The following is a 21,183-nucleotide window of genomic DNA, read 5'->3' as shown; positions in this document are numbered from 1 at the left end:
GTACAACAACCCTGAAACTGCCATGCCAAGCTAGCCTAATGGAAAGGCTGTCTACAGAGATTCGTGGTTTGTCATCCTCAGATTTATCAGCTATTCCTTCCCACTTACAAGATACATAAGTGAAAAAGCCATTTTCAATATTCCATCACCAGCAGATAAAACATAAAAAGAACCAAGAAACAAGACTGATAGCTAGAATTGAGGCCTCTGACATAGGGCCTCACTTGAGTCATCCCAGCCATTCTCAGCTTTGTAATCCATCTCAGATGAAGCCTCAATCACTGTGGAAATGAGACCAGACATCCCTACTCTGCCCTACCATAATTTGCAACCCATAATTGTGAGCATAATAAAATGGTGGTTGTTTTACATCACTAAGTTTTGGGGGTAGTTTGCTACACAGCAATAGATTACCATAACAGTTACATATTATCTTAATGGGGTAACTTAGAGTTTACAATATGCATCCTTGACTAATTAATGCCTACATTAAGTTGGTACTTTTACCCTTTCCAGAACAATGCAAGAATCTTAAAACGGGTTAACTCCCTTTATCATCTTTCCCTTTTGTGCTATTTGTTGTCAGATATTTTTCACTTACATTTTTGTTTTAAATATAGAAGACATTATTTTTATTGCCTTAAACAATTAGTATTTACTTTTTATTGTGGTACATAACATAAAATTTACCATAATAACCAATTTTAGGTGTACAGTTTAGTGACATTAATTACATTTACAACGTTGTGTAGCCATTTCCACTATCCACTTCTAGAACTTTTTCATCATCTCAGACAGAACCTCCTGTATCCACTAAACAATAACTCTCCATCCTCCCCTGTCCCTTAGGCCATGGTAACCTCTATTTTACTTTCTGTATCCATGAATTTGTCTATTCTAGGTAGTTTGTATAAGTACATTTGTCCTTTTGTCTCTGCTATTTCATTTAGTATAATGTTTTTAAGTTTCATCTAATTTATAGCGTGCATCAGAATTTCATTCCTTTTAAAGGCTGAATAATATTCCATTGCATTTATATAATGTTTTGTTTATCCACTCCCTTTTAACAGATCTTGGGTTGTTTCCACATTTTGGCTATTGTGAATAATGCTGCTATGAAAATTGTTGTATACGTATCTGTTTGAATACCTCTTTCAATTCTTTTGGGTACATATCTAGAAGTGGAAGTACTGGATCATATTGCAATTCTATGTTTAAATTTTTGAGGAATGATCAAAATGTTTTCCATTGTAGCAGCACCATTTTACATTTTCACTAGAATGCACACAGTTTCCAATTTCTCTACACTTGCTAAAACTTATTTTCTATTTTTTTTTATGATAGCCATCCTAATGGATGTGAAGTTGTATCTCATTGTGATTTTGATTTTTATTTCCTTAATGACTATGATGTTGAGCATCTTTTCATGTGTTTATTGACCATTCATAAATTTCTCTGGAGAAATGTGTATTTGAGACTTTTGCTCATTTTTGAACTGGGTTTTTTGTTGTTGTGATGTGGGAGTTCTTTACATATTTTGGATATTAACCCCTTATCAGGTATCTGCTTTGCAAATATTCTCTTCCATCCCGTGGATTGCCCTTTCAGCCTCTTGACTGTGTCCTCTGCCATGCAAAAGTTTTAAATTTTGATGTAGTCCACTCTATCCTTGTTTTTCTTTAGTTGCTGTGCTTGCAGGGTAATGTCCAATAAATCATTGCCAAATCCAACGTCATGAAGCTTTTCTCTTATATTTTCTTCTAAGAGTTTTAGGTTGCAGCTCTCATTTTTAGGTCTTTGATCCACTTTGCATTAATGTCCAATTTCATTATTTTGTATGTGGATATCCAGTTTTCCCAGCATCATTTGTTGAAAAGACTGTCCTTTCCCCATTAATAATCTTGGGACCCTTGTCAAAGTCAATTATATATGTAGGAGTATATTTTTGGGTTCTCTATTCATTCCATTGGTCTTATGTCTGTCCTACTGCCAATGCCAAACTGTTTTGTAGCAAGTATTGACATCAGGATATGTCTGGCTATTTGGGGTCCCTTGAGATTCCACATGAATTTTAGAATGTGCTTTTATATTTCTTTTAAAAGTGACATTGGGGGCTTCCCTGGTGGCGCAGTGGTTGAGAATCTGCCTGCCGATGCAGGGGACACGGGTTCGTGCCCCGGTCCGGGAAGATCCCACATGCCACGGAGTGGCTGGGCCCGTGAGCCATGGCCGCTGAGCCTGCGCATCCGGAGCCTGTGCTCCACAACGGGAGAGGCCACAACAGTGAGAGGCCTGCATACCGCAAAAAAAAAAAAAAAAAGTGACATTGGGATTTTGATAGGGATTGCACTGAATCTGAAGATTACTTTGGGTAATATTTTCATTTTACCAATATTAAGTCTTCCAATCCATGAACAGGGTATGTCTTTCCATTTATTTATGTCTCCTTTAATTTCAGTATTCATTATTTATTTATTTTTTATTGGGGTATAGTTGTTTTACAACATTGTGTTAGAGTCTACTGTACAGTGAAATGAAGTAGAGTTCCCAGTGCTATACAGCAGAATCTTATTAGTTATCTGTTTTATACAGATATGTCAACCCCAATCTCCCAATTCATCCCACCTCACCCCCCACTTTCCCCCCTTGGTGTCCATACATTCAGTATTCATTTTTATTTCTCCAGATATTTACACCTTCCAGGGACCTTCATTCCTCCCTACAGTTCTGTGTTTCCCGGTGGTATTACTTTCCTGCAACATAAGGAATTCCTTACAGTAGTTGTCGTAGGGCAGATCTCCTGTGAAAAATTCTTTCAGCTTTTGTTTGTTTGAAAATATCTTTATTTCACTTTTGTTTTTGAAGGATATTATCAACATGATAGAAACCTAAGTTGTCATGTTTTGGGTTTTTTTTTTTCCCCTTAGCACCTTAAATATGACATTCCATTCTATTCTGGATTCCATGGTTTCTGTTAAAAAAAAAAAATCAAGGACCAATTTTACTCTTTCATCCCTGAAAGTAATGTGTCTTTTATTGTCTGGATGCTTTTAAATTGCCTCTATGTTTTGTTTTTAGCAGTTTAAATTCGATGTGCTTATGTGTCATTTTCATTTTTTGTCCTACTTGAATTAAGTTGACGATAGAATAATCCAACAGAGTCCACCCCTTGTTACCCTAGCATACTTCTTCTAACCATATTTAACTTCCAAATAATGTCAATATTAAAATTATGCTTCCACCTAACATGATACAACTATCCCTCATATAGATTAAAAAAAACTAACCCTCTTCCCCAAAGTAATTTTATTTATCTTTCAATCATTTTTATTTCTCTTCCTGCTGAGTCATACTCCACCTATGATATCTTGTCATATAAATACTAGATGCAAGGTTAAGCACTTATATTTATTTCCTACTGCTGCTATAACAACTGCCAAAACCTTAGTAGCTTTAAACAACAAAAAAATGTTATCATACAGTTCTGGAGGCCAAAATCTAAAATGGATCTCACTGGGCTAAAATTAAGATGTCAGCAATGCTGCATTCTTTCTGGAGGCTCTAGGGAAGAATTTGTTTTCATGCCTTTTCCAGCCTTTAGTGGCTGCCCACATTCCTTGGCTCATGGTCTCCTTCCATTTTCAAAGCCAACAGTGACCTACCAAGTATGTCTCACATCACGTCACTCTGGGGCTGACTCTTCTGTCCCCTCTTTCACTTATATGGACTCTTTTTTTCCAAATTATAAGGTTCCCTCATTTTTTTTTAGTGTAGTTGTTCACTGGCATGAGGAACTCAAAATGGCCAGGTGAGGGCTTCCCTGGTGGCGCAGTGGTTGGGAGTCCGCCTGCCGATGCAGGGGGCGCGGGTTCGTGCCCCGGTCCGGGAGGATCCCGCGTGCCGCGGAGCGGCTGGGCCCGTGAGCCATGGCTGCTGGGCCTGTGCGTCCGGAGCCTGTGCTCTGCAACGGGAGAGGCCACAACAGTGAGATGCCCGCATAACGCAAAAAAAAAAAAAAAAAAAAAAGGCCAGATGACAGTATCAGCTTCCATTTTAATGGAACTGTTGGTGTGTACCTTGGTGGAAGCCTTCCTCCTGTGGGTTCTAAGGCCTTTATATCCACAGAACCCAAAGGTACAAGGACAGGAAGCAAAATTTTCACTAGTGGATTATTAGAGATAATATTGAGATGGAGCCACTTTCATTTCCACCCTTTAATTTTCAAACCCATAAATGCTGGCTGGCATAGATTCAGATCATATTCTATAACATGAAGGACATCACTGTAGCCTGAAAAGTGTTGTCAGTGGAACTCTAACTGTAACTGAGTCTCCAAAATGCCATTCTACCAGGCCAAGTGCTTTAGGGTAATGTGGAACAAGGTAATGTCAGTGAATTTCATGAGCATAGGCCCATTGATATGTTGCATTTGCTCTGAAGCAAGTTCTCGGATCAGAAGCAATGTTATGCAGAATATAATGACAAGTGAATGAAACATTTTGAAGGTACACAGATAGTGGCTTTTGTAGAAGTATTGTGTACCCAGGAGTATAAATTATCAATTCCAATAAGAATCAAGTGTTGCACCTTCCATAATGGAAATGTTCCAACTAACCAATGTGCCACAAGAAGCTGGCTAATTCCCTCAAGGAATGATGCCATATCAGGGGCTCAGTGTTGGTCTCTGCTTTGGCACAGTGGGCACTCAGCAGTAGTTGTAGCCAGATATAGTGCATAAAAATCCATGTTGCTGAGCTCATGAATAACCTCCACTCATTCATTCCTGTTGCGATGGCCACTATGTTCATGAACCCATTGGGCAAGGAGAGCAGTGGCTAGGGAAATAGACTGACTGACTCCAAAGAATGGGTCATCTTGCCTACTTGATTATTAATAATCTTCTCTGCTGAGATTGCTTTTTGATGAGAACTGACATGGGACACAAATGTCTTCATGCTTGGTGCCCATTTGGAGGGGTCTGACCTCTTCCGCAACAGCTTTCTAACCATGTTCATTCCAAATCCCTGACCATCCAGCAAAGCCATCAGTTATTGCCCATCTGTAGATCTGTACCTCTGGCCATCTTTTCTTCCAGGCATAATATACAATAGGTATGCTGCTTGAAGTTCTGTCCCCTGTAAGTATTTCTCTTCAGAGCTACCGCTGAGTGAGGCTGCATATTATATATGGAACTTCCTTTGGGTCACACTTTGCACTTGACCTCCTGAGGCCTGCTAGGTCCTGAGTTTGACCAATAGAATTCAAACTAAGTGATGCTGTGTGACTTCCAAGACAAGGCCTTGAGAAGCCTTGCAATTTCTACTCTGTCTCTCTCTGTCTCTTCTCTCTCCCTCTCTCCATCTCTCTCTCTCTCTCTCTCTCTCTCTCTCTCTCTCTCTCTCTCTCTCTCTCTCTCTCTCTCTCTCTCTCTCTCTCCCTATCATACTTTGAAACGTACATGCTGTGAAGAAACTCTAAAGTGAAAGTCTATATGGAGAGAGAAGCCCAGCCATCACAGAGGTTCCAACAATCCAAGCTGAAGACCCAGTATATGTGTGTGAGACCATATTAAATCACCCATCTCCAGCTGATCTGGCAACTGACTACAGCCAAATACATGAGTCCAAGCAAGAACAGCAGAAGTTCCCCGTCAACCCACAGAAAGCAGTTGTTGCTTTAAGTCACTAAATTTGAGGGTGGTTTGATATAATAATCTACAAATTTAGAAGATACTATTCAGATTTTAAACCATCATAAATTTTTCTTGATACTCAATTTGGGGTTTTACTTAAGAAATTACATCTTCCTTTCAGAAAGAATATTATTTGTGTTGAGGTGAGGTGCACCATCTTCCACAGGCAATTGCAATAGGACTTCAAATTTTCATATTGGTATTATGGATTACTTCAACTTGTATTTATTTGATTTGATTTAATATAAGCAAACTGAGGGGTCAGGGAATGTTTACCAAGAGTTATTAAGGTTTTGGGGAAGGATAAGGTAGGAGAGGGTTACCAAAGATATCTTTCCAAGATAGAAGAATTGTTTGCAGTTGTTTGACTAAATTTGCACTAACAATAAAAGTAGATAGGGTTTGTAAATCAGTGGAATTACCACAGGAATGAGGAGGATTCTGTAATGATAATAGATAATACTTAATGAGTGCTTTTTTATGCCAGAAGTTGTTCTAAGTGCTTTACAAATTTTAGCTCATTTATTCCTAACCATAGCTGTATGAAATAGTACTGTCATTCCCATATTTTAGATAAGAAACTAATCATAGAGGTTATGCAATTTGTTCAGGATCACACAGCTAGCAATTACTAACACTTGAGCCCAGACAATATTATGCCATGTTCAGTGTTCTTAACCACTAGGCTGTATTTTGTCTTTCTCCTAGATTACACTGGAGTATACGAAAGTGACCCAACCAAAGTTTTGGATATTTTATTTATAGTTGCTAGTGATACCATTACAAATTTAAGGGTTAAAACTCTTTGTGAGAATAATACCAATATTGCCTGACTTGTCAAAGCAAACCTTTATTGGATAATAGTTCTAAAATCTAGTTTACATAGGTAAAATCTATTTTATGATTTTTACTCATTTTGCCCTAATTAGGAAAAAAGCTAATTAGAGGTAGAAAACCCAGTTTTGACCATAAAATCTTATGTGTTTGAACCTCTAGAATGTCGCTGTATTCCAACACTTTAAAAGTCTGATTAATATAAGAAGACAAGGAGAGCCACGTCAGATACTGAAATACATTAATCCTAAAGAGGTAAGGACATTATTTATTGATACAATATATTTTCCCCCCTTAAAAATGTGTGGCTACTTTATAAATTCAATGTGCTTGTATTTCTCTTTTAACTTTTTAAATTAAAATATTACACACATATAGAAAGTTCATAAAACATAAATTTATAGCAACTGAATCATCACAAGCAAACCCCCGTGTAACATTCACCCAGATCAACGGTTTCATACTTCAAACCACTGTCTTTGGGTGCCCTGCAAATCACTGCCGACTCTCTTCTTCCAAAAGGTAAACACTATTTTGAATCCTACCACTATACTTTAGTTTTCTCTGTTTTAAAGCTACATATAAATAGAATCCTATAGTATACTTTTGTATCTAGCTTTGTTCATTCAACATTGTTTGTGAACCTAAACTTCATTCATTTCACAGAAATGATGGTAGTATTCCATTTTATGAATATACTGCTATTTATTCATTCTACAATAGGTTGACATTTGGACTTTTTCTAGTTTATGGCTATTATAAAGGCTGCTTCTGAGACTATTCTTACTCATGCTTCCTGGCTAACAGGTCCACAAATTTCTTTTGGTTTCTATTTAACCTAGAAACAGAATTGATGGATGGAAGGATATGCTAAACTATTTTCCAAAGTTATTGTATTAATTTGTGTTCACTGTCAGCAACCTTTGGGAATTCTTGGTGCTCTACATCCTCAGCAACACTTAATATTGTCAGTTTTTAATTAGCATTTCTCTGATTACTAATGAAGTTGAGCATCTTTTAGAGGAGTTGTGCTTCTGATTAAAATTCTGTATGTGATTTCTCAGGCCTGACGACAGGCAATTACAAAGCCTTTACCTGACAGGACTCACAAGGCAAAGCTATCCTCACCTCACACTAGACATGGTGCAAAGTCAGTGCATTACAGTCACTGAAGGGAGTTAAAGACAAGGACTCAGGACCCTCTCTGTCCATGAATTTAGGCATATTTTCCCAGCCCCAAAAGCCTTCACTCCTAGGTCTTTCTCTTTTTTTTTTTTTTTTTTTTAGTATTTTTATTGGCATATAATTGCTTTACAATGGTGTGTTAGTTTCTGCTGTATAACAGTGAATCAGCTATAGATATAAATTAATTCCCATACCTCTTCCCTCTTGCGTCTCCCTCCCACCCTCCCTATGTCACCGCTCTAGGTGATCACAAAGCACCAAACTGATCTCCCTGTGCTATGCGGTGCTTCCCACTAGCTATCTATTTTACATTAGATAGTGTATATATGACCATGCCACTCTCTCACTTCATCCCAACTTACACTTGTCCCTCCCCATGTCCTCAAGTCTATTCTCTACATCTGTGTCTTTATTCCTGTCCTACCCCTAGTTCTTCAGAACCTCTTTTTTAGATTCCATATGTATGTATTAGCATACGGTATTTGTTTTTCTCTTTCTGACTTACTTCACTCTGTATCACAGTCTCTAGGTCCATGCACCTCACTAAAAATAACTCAATTTCGTTTCTTTATATAGCTGAGTAATATTCCATTGTATATATGTGCCAATCCTCTTTAACCATTCATCTGTCGATGGACACTTAGGTTATTTCCATGTCCTGGCTACTGTAAATAGACCTGCAATGAATATTGTGGTACATGACTCTTTTTGAATTATGGTTTTCTCAGGGTATATGCCCAGTAGTGGGATTGCTGGGTCATATGATAGTTCTACTTTTAGTTTTTTAAGGAACTTCCATACGGTTCTCCATAGTGGCTGTATCAATTTACATTCCAACCAACGGTGCAAGAGGGTTCCCTTTTCTCCACACCCTCTCTAGCATTTATTGTTTGTAGATTTTTTGATGATGGCCATTCTGACTGTTGTGAGGTGATACCTCATTGTAGTTTTGATTTGCATTTCTCTAATGACTAGTGATGCTGAGCATCCTTTCATGTGTTTGTTGGCAATCTGTATATCTTCTTTGGATAAATGTCTGTTTAGGTCTTCTGCCCATTTTGGGATTGGGTTGTTTGTTTTTTTGATATTGAGCTGCATGAGTTGCTTGTATGTTTTGGAGATTAATCCTTTGTCAGTTGCTTCATTTGCAAATATTTTCTCCCATTCTAAGGGTTGTCTTTTCACCTTGTTTATGGTTTCCTTTGCTGTGCAAAAGCTTTTAAGTTTCATTAGGTCCCATTTGTTTATTTTTGGTTTTATTTCCATTTCTCTAGGAGGTGGGTCAAAATGATCTTGCAGTGATTTATGTCAGAGTGTTCTGCCTATATTTTCCTCTAAGAGTTTTATAGTGCCTGGCCTTACATTTAGGTCTTTAACCCATTTTGAGTTTATTTTTGCGTATGGTGTTAGGGAGTGTTCTAATTTCATTCTTTTACATGTAGCTGTCTAGTTTTCCCAGCACCACTTATTGAAGAGGCTGTCTTTTCTCCATTGTATATTATTGCCTCCTTTATCAAAAATAAGGTGGCCATATATGCATGGTTTTATCCTTGGGCTTTCTATCCTGTTCCATTGATCTATATTCCTGTTTTTGTGCCAGTACCATATTTTCTTCATTACTTTAGCTTTGAAGTATAGTCTGAAGTCCAGGAGCCTGATTCCTCCAGCTCCATTTTTCTTTCTCAAGAAAGCTTTGGCTGTTCAGGGTCTTTTGTGTTTCCATACAAATTGTGAAATTTTTGTTCTAATTCTGTAAAAAGTGCCATTGGTAGTTCCATAGGGATTACACTGAATCTGTAGATTGCTTTAGGTAGTAGAGTCATTTTCACAATGTTGATTCTTCCAATCGAAGAACATGGTATATCTCTCCATCTGTTTGTATCACCTTTAATTTCCTCATCAGTGTCTTATAGTTTTCTGCATACAGGTCTTTTGTCTCCGTAGGTAGGTTTATTGCTAGGTATTTTATTCTTTTGTTGCAGTGGTAAATGGGAGTGTTTCCTTAATTTCTCTTTTAGATTTTTCATCATTAGTGTATAGGAATGCAAGAGAGTTCTGTGCATTAATTTTGTATCCTGCTACTTTACCAAATTCATTGATTAGCTCTAATAGTTCTCTGGGAGAATTTTTAGGATTCTCTACGTGTAATATCATGTCATCTGCAAACAATGACAGATTTACTTCCTCTTTTCCAATTTGGATTCCTTTTATTTCTTTTTCTTCTCTGATTGCTGTGGCTAAAACTTCCAAAACTATGTTGAATAACAGTGGTGAGAGAGGGCAACCTTGTCTTGCTCCTCATCTTAGTGGAAATGCTTTCAGTTTTTCACCATTGAGAATGATGTTGGCTGTGAGCTTGTCATATACAGCCTTTATTATGTTGAGGTAATTTCCCTCTATGCCTACTTTCTGCAGGGTTTTTATCATAAATGGGTGTTGAATTTTGTCAAAAGCTTTTTTCTGCATCTATTGAGATGATCATATGGTTTTAATCCTTCAATTTGTTAATATGGTGTTCCACACTGATTGATTTGTGTAATTGAAGAATCCTTGCATTCCTGGGATAAACCCCACTTGATCATGGTGTATGATCCTTTTAATGTGCTGTTGGATTCTGTTTGCTAGTATTCTGTTGAGGATATTTGCATCTATGTTCACCAGTGATATTAGCCTGTAGTTTTCTTTTTTTGTGTGACATCTTTGTATGGTTTTGGTATCTGGGTGATGGTGGCCTTGTAGAATGAGTTTGGGAGCGTTCTTCCCTTTGCTATATTTTGGAAGAGTTTGAGAAGAATAGGTGTTAGCTGTTCTCTAAATGTTTGATAGAATTCCCCTGTGAAGCCATCTGGTCCTGGGTTTTTGTGTGTTGGAAGGATTTTAATCACAATCTCAATTTCAGTGCTTGTGATTGGTCTGTTTATATTTTCTATTTCTTCCTGGTTCAGTCTTGGAAGGTTGTGCTTTTCTAAGAATTTGTCCATTTCTTCCAGGTTCTCCAATTTATTTGCATATAGTTGCTTGTAGTACTCTCTCATGATCCTTTGTATTTCTGCAGTGTCCATTGTTATTTCTCCTTTTTCATTTCTAATTCTATTGATTTGAGTCTTCTCCCTTTTTTTCTTGATAAGTCTGGCTAATCGCTTATCAATTTTATTGATCTTCTCAAAGAACAAGCTTTTAGTTTTATTGATCTTTGCTATTGTTTCCTGCATTTATTTTTCATTTATTACTGATCTGATCTTTATGATTTCTTTCCTTCTGCTAACTTTGGGAGGTTTTTGTTCTTCTTTCTCTAATTGCTTTGAGTGTAAGGTTATGTTGTTTATTTGAGATGTTTCTTGTTTCTTGATGTAGGATTGTATTGCTATAAACTTCGCTCTTAAAACTGCTTTTGCTGCATCCCATAGGTTTTGGGTCATCATGTTTTCATTGTCATTTGCTTCTAGGTATTTTTTGATTTCCTCTTTGATTTCTTCAGTGATCTCCTGGCTATTTATTAATGTATTGTTTAGCATCCAAGAGTTTGCATTTTTTAAGAGATTTTTTCCTGTAATTGATATCCAGTCTTATAGTATTGTGATCGGAAAAGATATGATTTCAGTTTTCTTAAATTTACCAAGGCTTGATCTGTGACCCAAGATATGATCTATCCTGGATACTGTTCCATGAGCACTTGAGAAGAAAGTGTATTCTGTTGTTTTTGGATGCAATGTCCTATAAATATTAAGTCTATTGTGTTTAATGTATCATTTAAAGCTTGTGTTTCCTATTTATTTTCATTTTAGATGATCTGTCCATTGGTGAAAGTGGAGTGTTAAAGTCCCCTACTATGATTGTATTACTGTTGATTTCCCCTTTTATGGCTGTTAGCATTTGCCTTATGTATCGAAGTGCTCCTATGATGGGTGCATAAATATTTACAATTGTTATATCTTTTTCTTGGATTGATCCCTTAATCATTATATAGTGGCCTTCTTTGTCTCTTGTAATAGTCTTTATTTTAAAGTCTATTTTGTCTGATATGAAAATTGTTACTCCAGATTTCTTCTGATTTCCATTTGCATGGAAATCTTTTTCCATCCCCTCACTTTCATTCTGTATGTGTCCCTAGGTCTGAAGTGGGTCTCTTCTAGACAGCATATATATGGGTCATGTTTTTGTATCCATTCAGCTAGTCTATGTCTTTTGGTTGGAGCATTTAATCCACTTACATTTAAGGTAATTATTGATATGTATGTTCCTATTACCATTTTCTTAATTGTTTTGGGTTTGTGATTGTAAGTCTTTTCCTTCTCTTGTGTTTCCTGCTGAGAGAAGGTTCTTTAGCATTTGTTCTAAAGCTGGTTTGGTGGTGCTGAATTCTCTTAGCTTTTGCTTATCTGTAAAGGTTTAATTTTCTCCTTTGAATCTGAACGAGGTCCTTGCTGGGCAGAGTAATCTTGGTTGTAGGTTTTTCCCTTTCATCACTTTAAATATGTCCTGCCATTCTCTTCTGGATTGCAGAGTTTCTGCTGAAAGATCAGCTGTTAACCTTATGGGGATTCCCTTGTATGATATTTGTTGTTTTTTCCTTGCTGCTGTTAATATTTTTTCTTTGTATTTAATTTTTGATAGTTCGATTAATATGGGTGTTGGCATGTTTCTCCTTGGATTTATCCTGTATAGGACTCTCTGAGATTCCTGGACTTGATTAACTGTTTCCTTTCCCATATTGGGAAAGTTTTCAACTATAATCTCTTCAAATATTTTCTCAGTCCCTCTCTTTTTCTCTTCTTCTTCTGGGACCCCTATAATTCGAATGTTGGTGCATTTAATGTTGTCCCAGAGGTCTCTGAGACTGTCCTCAGTTCTTTTCATTCTTTTTCTTTATTCTGCTCTGTGATAGTTATTTCCACTCTTTTTTCTTCCATGTCACTTATCCGTTCTTCTGCCTCAGTTATTCTGCTATTGATTCCTTCTCAAGAATTTTAAATTTCATTTATTGTGTTGTTCATCATTGTTTGTTTGCTCTTTAGTTCTTCTAGGTCCTTGTTAAACATTTCTTGTAATTTCTCCATTCTATTTGGAATATTTTGGATCATCTTTACTATCATTACTCTAAATTGTTTTTAATGTAGACTGCCTATTTCCTCTTCATTTGTTTGGTCTGGTGGGTTTTTACTTTGTTCCTTCATCTGCTGTGTTTTTCTCTGTCTTCTCATTTTGCTTAACTTACTGTGTTTGTGGTCTCCTTTTTGCAGGCTGCTTGTTCGTAGTTCCCATTGTTTTTGGTATCTGCCCCCAGTGGCTAATGTTGGTTCAGTGGGTTGTGTAGGCTTCCTGGTGGAGGGGAGTAGTGGCTGTGTTCTGGTGGATGAGGATGTATCTTGTCTTTTTGGTGGGCAGGACCACATCTGGTAGTGTGTTTTGGAGTGTCTGTGAACTTCTGATTTTAGGCAGCCTCTCTGCTAATGGGTGGGGTTGTGTTCCTATCTTGCTAGTTTTTTGGCATACATTGTCCAGCACTGTAGCTTGCTGGTCATTGAGTGGAGCTGGATCTTAGCATTAGGATGGAGATTCAGTGGGGGGGTTGGGGGGTGTTGGCCGTTTGATATTATGTGGGGCTGGGAGGTCTCCGGTGGACCAATGTCCTGAACTCAGCTTTCCCACCTCAGAGGCTCATGCCTGACATCCAGCTGGAGCACCAAGACCCTGTCAGCCACACGGTTCAGAAGTAAAGGGAGGAAAAAAGAAAAAGAAAGAGAGAGAGAGAGAGAGAGAGAGAGAGAGAGAGAGAGAGAAAGGAAGAAAGAAAACTGAATAAAAATAAAATAAATTTATTAAAAATTAAAAATGTAATAAAAATAAAAGAAGAGAGCAACCAAACCAAAAAGCAAATCCACCAATAATAACAAGTGCTAAAACTACAAAAAAAACCCTGACAGAACACTAAGACAAATGGTAAAAGCAAAGCTATACAGACAAAATCACAAAGAAGCACACACATACACACTCACAAAAAGAGAAAGGGAAAAATATATATACATATGTGTATATATATATATATATATATGTATATATGTATATATATATGTATATATATATGTATATATATATATGTATATATATATGTATATATATATATGTATATATATATATATATATATACATATATATATATATATAAAGAAGAGAGCAACCAAATCAATAAACAAATCTACCAATAATAATAAGCTCTAAATACTAAACTAAGATAAACATAAAACCAGAAACAAATTAGGTGCAGAAAGTAAACCCCAAGTCTACAGTTGCTCCCAAAGTCCACTGCCTCAATTTTGGGATGATTCGTTATCTATTCAGGTATTCCACAGATGCAGGGTACATCAAGTTGATTGTGGAGATTTAATCTGCAGGTCCTGAGGCTGCTGGGAGAAATTTCCATTTCCCTTCTTCGTTTGCACAGATCCTGGGGTTCAGCTTTGTATTTCGTCCTGCGTCTGCATGTAGGTCGCCTGAGGGCCTCTGTTTCCCACCCAGACAGGGCGGGGTTAAAGGAGGGTCTGATTAGGGAGCCCTGGCTTACTCAGGCCAGGGGGAGGGAAGGGTATGGAATGCAGGACAAGCCTGCAGTGGCAAAGGCTGGCATGACTTTGCAACAGCCTGAGGTACACTCTGTGTTCTCCTGGGGAAGTTGTCCCTGGATCATAGGACCCTGGCATTGGCAGACTGCACAGGCTCCCAGGAGGAGAGATGTGGATAGTGATCTGTGCTTGCACACAGGCTTCTTTGTGGCTACAGCAGCAGCCTTAGCATTTCATGCCCATCTCTTGTGTCCGCACTGACAGCTGTGGCTCGCTCCTGTCTCTGAAGCTCATTTAGGTAGTGCTCTGAATCCTCTCTCCTCGCACACCCCGAAACCATGGTCTCTTGCCTCTTCGGCAGGTCCAGACATTTTCCCAGACTCCCGCCCAGCTAGCTGTGGTGCACTAGCCACCTTCAGGCTGTGTTCACGTGGCCAACCCCAGTCCTCTCCCTGGAATCTGACCTCTGAAGCCCGAGCCTTAGCTCCCAGTCCCCACCCGTCCCAGCGGGTGAGCAGACAAGCCTCTCAGGCTGGTGAGTGCTGGTCGGCACTGATCCTCTATGCAAATCTCTCCACTTTTCCCTCTGCACCCCTGTGGCTGCGCTCTCCTCATGGCTCTGAAGCTTCCCCCACACCCACCCCCCCGTCTCTGCCAGTGAAGGGGCTTCCTAGTGGAAACTTTTCCTCCTTCACAGCTCCCTCCCAGAAGTGCAGGTCCCATCCCTATTGTTTTGTCTCTGTTTTTTCTTTTTTCTTTTGCCCTACCTAGTTACGTGGGGAGTTTCTTGCCTTTTGGGAAGTCCGAGGTCTTCTGCCAGGGTTCAGTAGGTGTTCTGTAAGAGCTGTTCCACATGTAGATGTATCTTTGATGTATTTGTGTGGAGGAAGGTGATCTCCACGTCTTACTCCTCTGCCATCTTGAAGGTCCCCCTCCAAGGTCTCTTTATCTGTGGCCATGGCCAGAGGTCTTCAAACATCTCTGATGAGACCTCCTTATGCAGGAAACCTTGAAGACACTTTCCTTATTCCGAGTCAATTTACTCTGACCCTCCTCTCTCAATTTTTCACCCCCCCCACAAACACATACATACACATAAAACTGCCAGAGCCTTTGTAAAGGACTCCCCCAACAGTGAGACAATATCCTCCTGAAAGGGGAGTTTTTGCTTCCTCTGGTTTTAGGCTCTTTAGACTCCTGTTTGTTACCTTCAAAGTCAAGGCATTCTTTCATTTTCTGCTTGTTGTTTTAAATAGCTACTACCACACTGAACAGCTCAGCTCTCCCTCTACCAAATCAGCTGAGCTTCTGACAGCTTCTTTTTTTTTCATGCCTTTTATACCTGTATTGTCTCTCTTATTCTTACTGGTTTTTACCTGTTCTTTATGTACTCTTTATACAAGCCCTTTTCCAGTTATCTGTGTTACACATATTTTTCACTCAATGATTTGACTTGTACTATCTTAATAAAGTCTTTCCAATGATTTTTAGAAATATTTATATATTTATTTAGGCTGCATTGGGTCTTAGTTGCCATGTGCAGGATCTTCGTTGCTGCATGCAGGCTCATTAGTTGCAGCATGCGGGCTATTTAGTTACAACGTGCAGGATCTTTACTTGCAGCATGTGAACTCTTAGTTGCAGCATGCATGTGGGATCTAGTTCCCTGACCAGGGATCGAACCCATGCCGCCTGCATTGGGAGCACAGAGTCTTAGCTGCTGGACCACCAGGGAAGTCCCTTCAATGATTTTTTTAATTTAAAATTTTAAACATATACAAAACTGGAAAGTAATAAGCCACCATATACTCCACACTCAGCTTCAAGAATTAGCATTTCATGGCCAATTTTTTTTCATCTACAACTTTATCCACTTTCCCCAGCTCCTAAGTTAATATTATGAAGCATGACTGTTGTTTGATGAACAAAGTTCTTAATTTTAATGTAGTCCAATTTATCAATCTTTTTCTGTATGATTGGTGCTTTTTTATAAACTGCCTCAACCTCAAGGTCATGAAAATATTCTCTTACATAAACTTTACTGACTTGCCTTTCATACTTACATCTACAGTCCAACTGGGATTGATTTTTGTGTATGGTGTGAGGGAGAAGTCAACTTTCATATTCTTCCATATGGACATCCAATTCATTATACACCATTCTGCAGTACCATTTTATCATAAATGAAGTAACAATTTATATATGGTTCTGTTGCTGAATCTGTCTGTTTCTGTTCCATTTGTCTAATTCCTACCTTTGTATTTTTTTTTTAATTTTTATTGAAGTATAGTTGATTTACAATGTTGTGTTAGTTTCAGGTGTACAACAAAGTAATTCAGTTACATATATATGTGTGTGTGTATATATATATGTATACACACACACACACATATGTATACATATCTATTCTTTTTTGGATTCTTTTCCCATGTAGGTCAACATAGAATATTGAGTAGAGCTCCCTGTGCTATACAGTAGGTCCTTATTAGTTACCTCATATACAGTAGTGTGTATATGTTAATATCAATCTCCCAATTTATCACTTCCCTGCATGTTTCCCATTTGGTATGCATAAGTTTGATTTCAAGATCTGTGAATATGTTTCTTTTTTGTAACTAAGTTCATTTGTATACTTTTTTATTAGATTCCACAAATAAGTGATATAATATGATATTTGGCTCTATCTATCTGACTGACTACACTTATATGGTAATCTCTAGGTGCACCCATGTTGCTGCAAATGGCATTATTTCATTTTTTATGGCTGAGTAATATTCCACAAAGGTTCACTTTCCTGGTGTGGCTTGCTGGGGCCATGGGGTGAAATACAGACATTTTTCTCAGAAATAATTGTGTATTTTGACCTGTCTGCCAGTTGCTTGAGGAACATGTACAGAGGCTTGCCTTTGTTTCATCTGCTTCCATGCAGTCCCAGGGCTGGGCCAGCTTCCAGCCTTTAAAGTCATATCCTGGAAAAGATGAGGCTGAGGAGGAAGATACATGGGGATGTCTAAACAAATAGAAAATATATATTGTTTAAAAAAGATAAAAAGCAGATTAGTGATTGCCAAAGGCTAGTGGGGAGAGGGAATGGGGAAGACTGCTTAATTGGCATAGGTTTTCCTTTTGGAGTGATGAAAATGTTCTAGAAATAGTGTCTGTACAATATTGTGAATGTACTAAATGTCACTAATGATACATTTAAGTTGTGTGTGTTTCACCACAATTTTTTAAAAATGTTTAAAAAACTATTGGAATTTTAAAACACAGACCTATTAGAACATGGACTTGAGGATATGGGGAGGGGGAAGGGTAAGCTGTGACGAAGTGAGAGAGTGGCATGGACATATATACACTACCAAACGTAGGGTGGATAGCTAGTGGGAAGCAGCCACATGGCACAGGGAGATCAACTAGGTGGTTTGTGACCACCTAGAGTGATGGGATAGGGAACGTGGGAGGGAGGGAGATGCAAGAGGGAAGAGATATGGGAACATGTGTATATGTATAACTGATTCACTTTGTTGTAAAGCAGAAACTAACACACCATTGTAAAGCAATTATACTCCAATAAAGATGTTAAAAAAATTTATTGGAATTTTTATTGGGATTGCATTGAATATTTAGAACAATTTTAGGAAAACTGACATCTTAACAATATTGAGACTCCAATACATGAACATTTGTGGAAATATGGAGATGTGTCACCCAGATTCCTCTTCATAAGAAGACTTATTACACAGTTGGAAGGAGTGTAATCAGCAGACAACCTCCAGTGTCTCCTGCAGAGAACTGCATCACCCTAAGTCAGCTGCTTCCAGGGCAGTCTGTACCTAGTGAGTGAGTAGTGTGTGGGAGTGGGGGTGGGGAAGTGGATATAAAACCAGACTGAGATTGGGCAATATTCACTCTAGAGTTCCCTGCAAGACTGGCCAAGGCCTTGTGGGGCCTGTATTGCAGTTCAAGTTCTTCCTTCCCCTTCCTTTCATAGGTGGTGATCCCTAATAAACACATAGTGCCCAGACTTCATATCAGCATCTCCTTTCAGAAAACCCAACATGCAACATTAGTTAGCTCTTCTGTAATTTCTGCACAGAGGACTTGTACATCTTTTGTTTGATTTATATCTTGCTTTTTCATGCTCCTATAAATGGTAATTTGAAGAAATTTCTCTTCCAATTTGTGTTGCTGGTATATAGGTAGATGATCAATTTTGTTTATTGGCTTTCTTCCCAAACACATTGTTATGCTTATTTATTAATTCTAATAATTTATAAATATATTCCTTTGGATTTTCTCCATAAACAATCATATCATCCTCACATAATTAGTTTTATTTTTTCTTTTCCAAAAGTTATAAATTTTATTTCATTTTCTTGCCCTTCTGCACTAATAACACTTTGAGTTAATTGGTGAGTAGAAATGGCAACCACTATCTCATTCCTGACTTCAAAGGGAAAGGGTTCAATATTTCATCATTAAATATAACACATACTATACGTTTTTTTATTTTAAAAACAGCTTTTATCTGATTAAGAAAGTTTCCTTTTATTCTTATTGGGCTAAAAGAGTTTTGTTTCTTTTTCTTTCATTCCAAGAATGGATGTTAAATTTTAAGACATTTTTCTGCTTAATTGAGATATCATTTTTCTTTTATTTGAATGTTAAACCCACTTAGCTTTCCTGTATACACACATTTTGATCATAATATTAAGAACAAGAGGTTAAGTCCTTTGTAAATATCACTGAATTTACTTTGCTTTTATTTTGCTTAAATTTTTGCACCTATATTCATGCAGACCATGTGATTTACTTTCTTGTATTTTCTCTGTGAGATTTTGGTATCAAATTTGGTTGGAATCCTACAAAAGTGGGGAAATGTTACTTCTTCATTTCTTTTCTTTCTTTTTTTAAAAACATCTTTATTGGAGTATAATTGCTTTACAATGGTGTGTTAGTTTCTGCTTTATAACAAAGTGAATCAGCTATACTTATACATATAACCCCATGTCTCCTCCCTCTTGCGCCTCCCTATCCCATCCCTCTAGGTGGTCACAAAGCACAGAGCTGATCTCCCTGTGCTATGCGGCTGCTTCGCATTAGCTATCTATTTTACATTTGGTAGTGTATATATGTCCATGCTACTCTCTCACTTCGTCCCAGCTTATTGTTCTCCCTCCCTGTATCCTCAGGTCGATTCTCTACGTCTGTGTCTTTACTCCTGTCCTGCCCCTAGGTTCTTCAGAACCTTTTTTTTTTTTTTTGGTTCCATATATATGTGTTAGCATATGGTATTTGTTTTTCTCTTTCTAACTTACTTCACTCTGTATGACAGATTCTATGTCCATCCACCTCCCTACAAATAACACAATTTCATTTATTTTTATGGATGAGTAATATTCCACTGTATATATATGCCACATCTTCTTTATCCATTCATCTGTCGACAGACACTTAGGTTGCTGGCTATTGTAATAGAGCTGCAATGAACATGGTGGTACATGACTCTTTTTGAATTATGGTTTTTCAGGGTATATGCCCAGTAGTGGGATTGCTGAGTCATATGATAGCTCTACTTTTAGTTTTTTAAGGAACTTCCATATGGTTCTCCATAGTGGCTGTATCAATTTACGTTCCAACCAAAAGTGCAAGAGGGTTCCCTTTTCTCCACACCCTCTCCAGCATTTATTGTTTGTAGATTTTTTGATGATGGCCATTCTGACTGTTGTGAGGTGATACCTCATTGTAGTTTTGATTTGCATTTCTCTAATGATTAGTGATGCTGAGCATCCTTTCATGTGTTTGTTGGCAATCTGTATATCTTCTTTGGACAAGTGTCTATTTAGGTCTTCTTCCCATTTTGGGATTGGGTTGTTTGTTTTTTGATATTGTACTTCATGAGCTGCTTGTAAATTTTGGAGATTAATCCTTTGTCAGTTGTTTCATTTGCAAATATTTTCTCCCATTCTGAGGGTTTTTTTGTCTTGTTTATGTTTTCATTTGCTGTGCGAAAGCTTTTAAGTTTCATTAGGTCCCATTTGTTTATTTTTGGTTTTATTTCCATTTCTCTAGGAGGTGGGTCAAAAAGGATCTTGCTGTGATTTATGTCAAAGAGTGTTTTTCCTATGTTTTCCTCTAAGAGTTTTATAGTGTCCGGTCTTACATTTAGGTGTCTATCCATTTTGAGTTTATTTTTGTGTATGGTGTTAGGGAGTGTTCTAATTTCATTCTTTTACATGTAGCTGTCCAGTTTTCCCAGCACCACTTATTGGAGAGGCTGTCTTTTCTCCATTGTATATTCTTGCCTCCTTTATCAAAGATAAGGTGACCATATGTGTGTGGGTTTATCTCTGGGCTTTCTATCCTGTTCCACTGATCTATATTTCTGTTTTTGTGCTAGTACCATGCTATCTTGATTACTCTAGGTTTGTAGTATAGCCTGAAGTCTGGGAGCCTAATTCCTCCAGCTCTGTTTTTCTTTCTCAAGATTGCTTTGGCTGTTCAGCGTCTTTTGTGTTTCCATACAAAATGTGAAATTTTTTTGCTGTAGTTCTATGAAAAATGCCATTGGTAGTTTGATAGGCATTGCATTGAATCTGTAGATTGCTTTGGGTCATATAGTCATTTTCACAACGTTGATTCTTCCCATCGAAGAACATGGTATATCTCTCCATCTGTTTGTATCATCTTTAATTTCTTTCATTGGTGTCATATTTTTCTGCATACAGGTCTTTTGTTTCCTTAGGTAGGTTTAATGCTAGGTATTTTATTCTTTTTGTTGCAGTGGTAAATGGGGGTGTTTCCTTAATTTCTCTTTCAGATTTTTCATCATTGATATATAGGAATGCAGGAGGTTTCTGTGCATTAATTTTGAATCCTGCTACTTTACCAAATTCATTGATTAGCTCTAGT

General features: G+C 37.7%; 1 protein-coding gene across 1 annotated transcript in view; it reads left to right on the top strand.

Moving 5' to 3' along the window:
• The window catches only part of C7H11orf65 (chromosome 7 C11orf65 homolog), an 81,311-nt gene that overhangs the window by 16,517 nt on the left and 43,611 nt on the right, over positions 1–21,183 (top strand). The window contains exon 2 of the mRNA XM_059068276.1: positions 6,689–6,781. Within this exon, the coding sequence (XP_058924259.1) occupies positions 6,689–6,781 (93 nt within the window). The remainder of the gene's footprint in view (positions 1–6,688; positions 6,782–21,183) is intronic.

The sequence above is a fragment of the Kogia breviceps genome, chromosome 7, assembly GCF_026419965.1.
Source record: "Kogia breviceps isolate mKogBre1 chromosome 7, mKogBre1 haplotype 1, whole genome shotgun sequence".
NCBI classification, from domain to species: Eukaryota; Metazoa; Chordata; class Mammalia; order Artiodactyla; family Physeteridae; genus Kogia; species Kogia breviceps.
The sequence above is the reverse complement of the archived record's forward strand: the minus strand, read 5'-3'. Positions and strand labels throughout refer to the sequence as shown.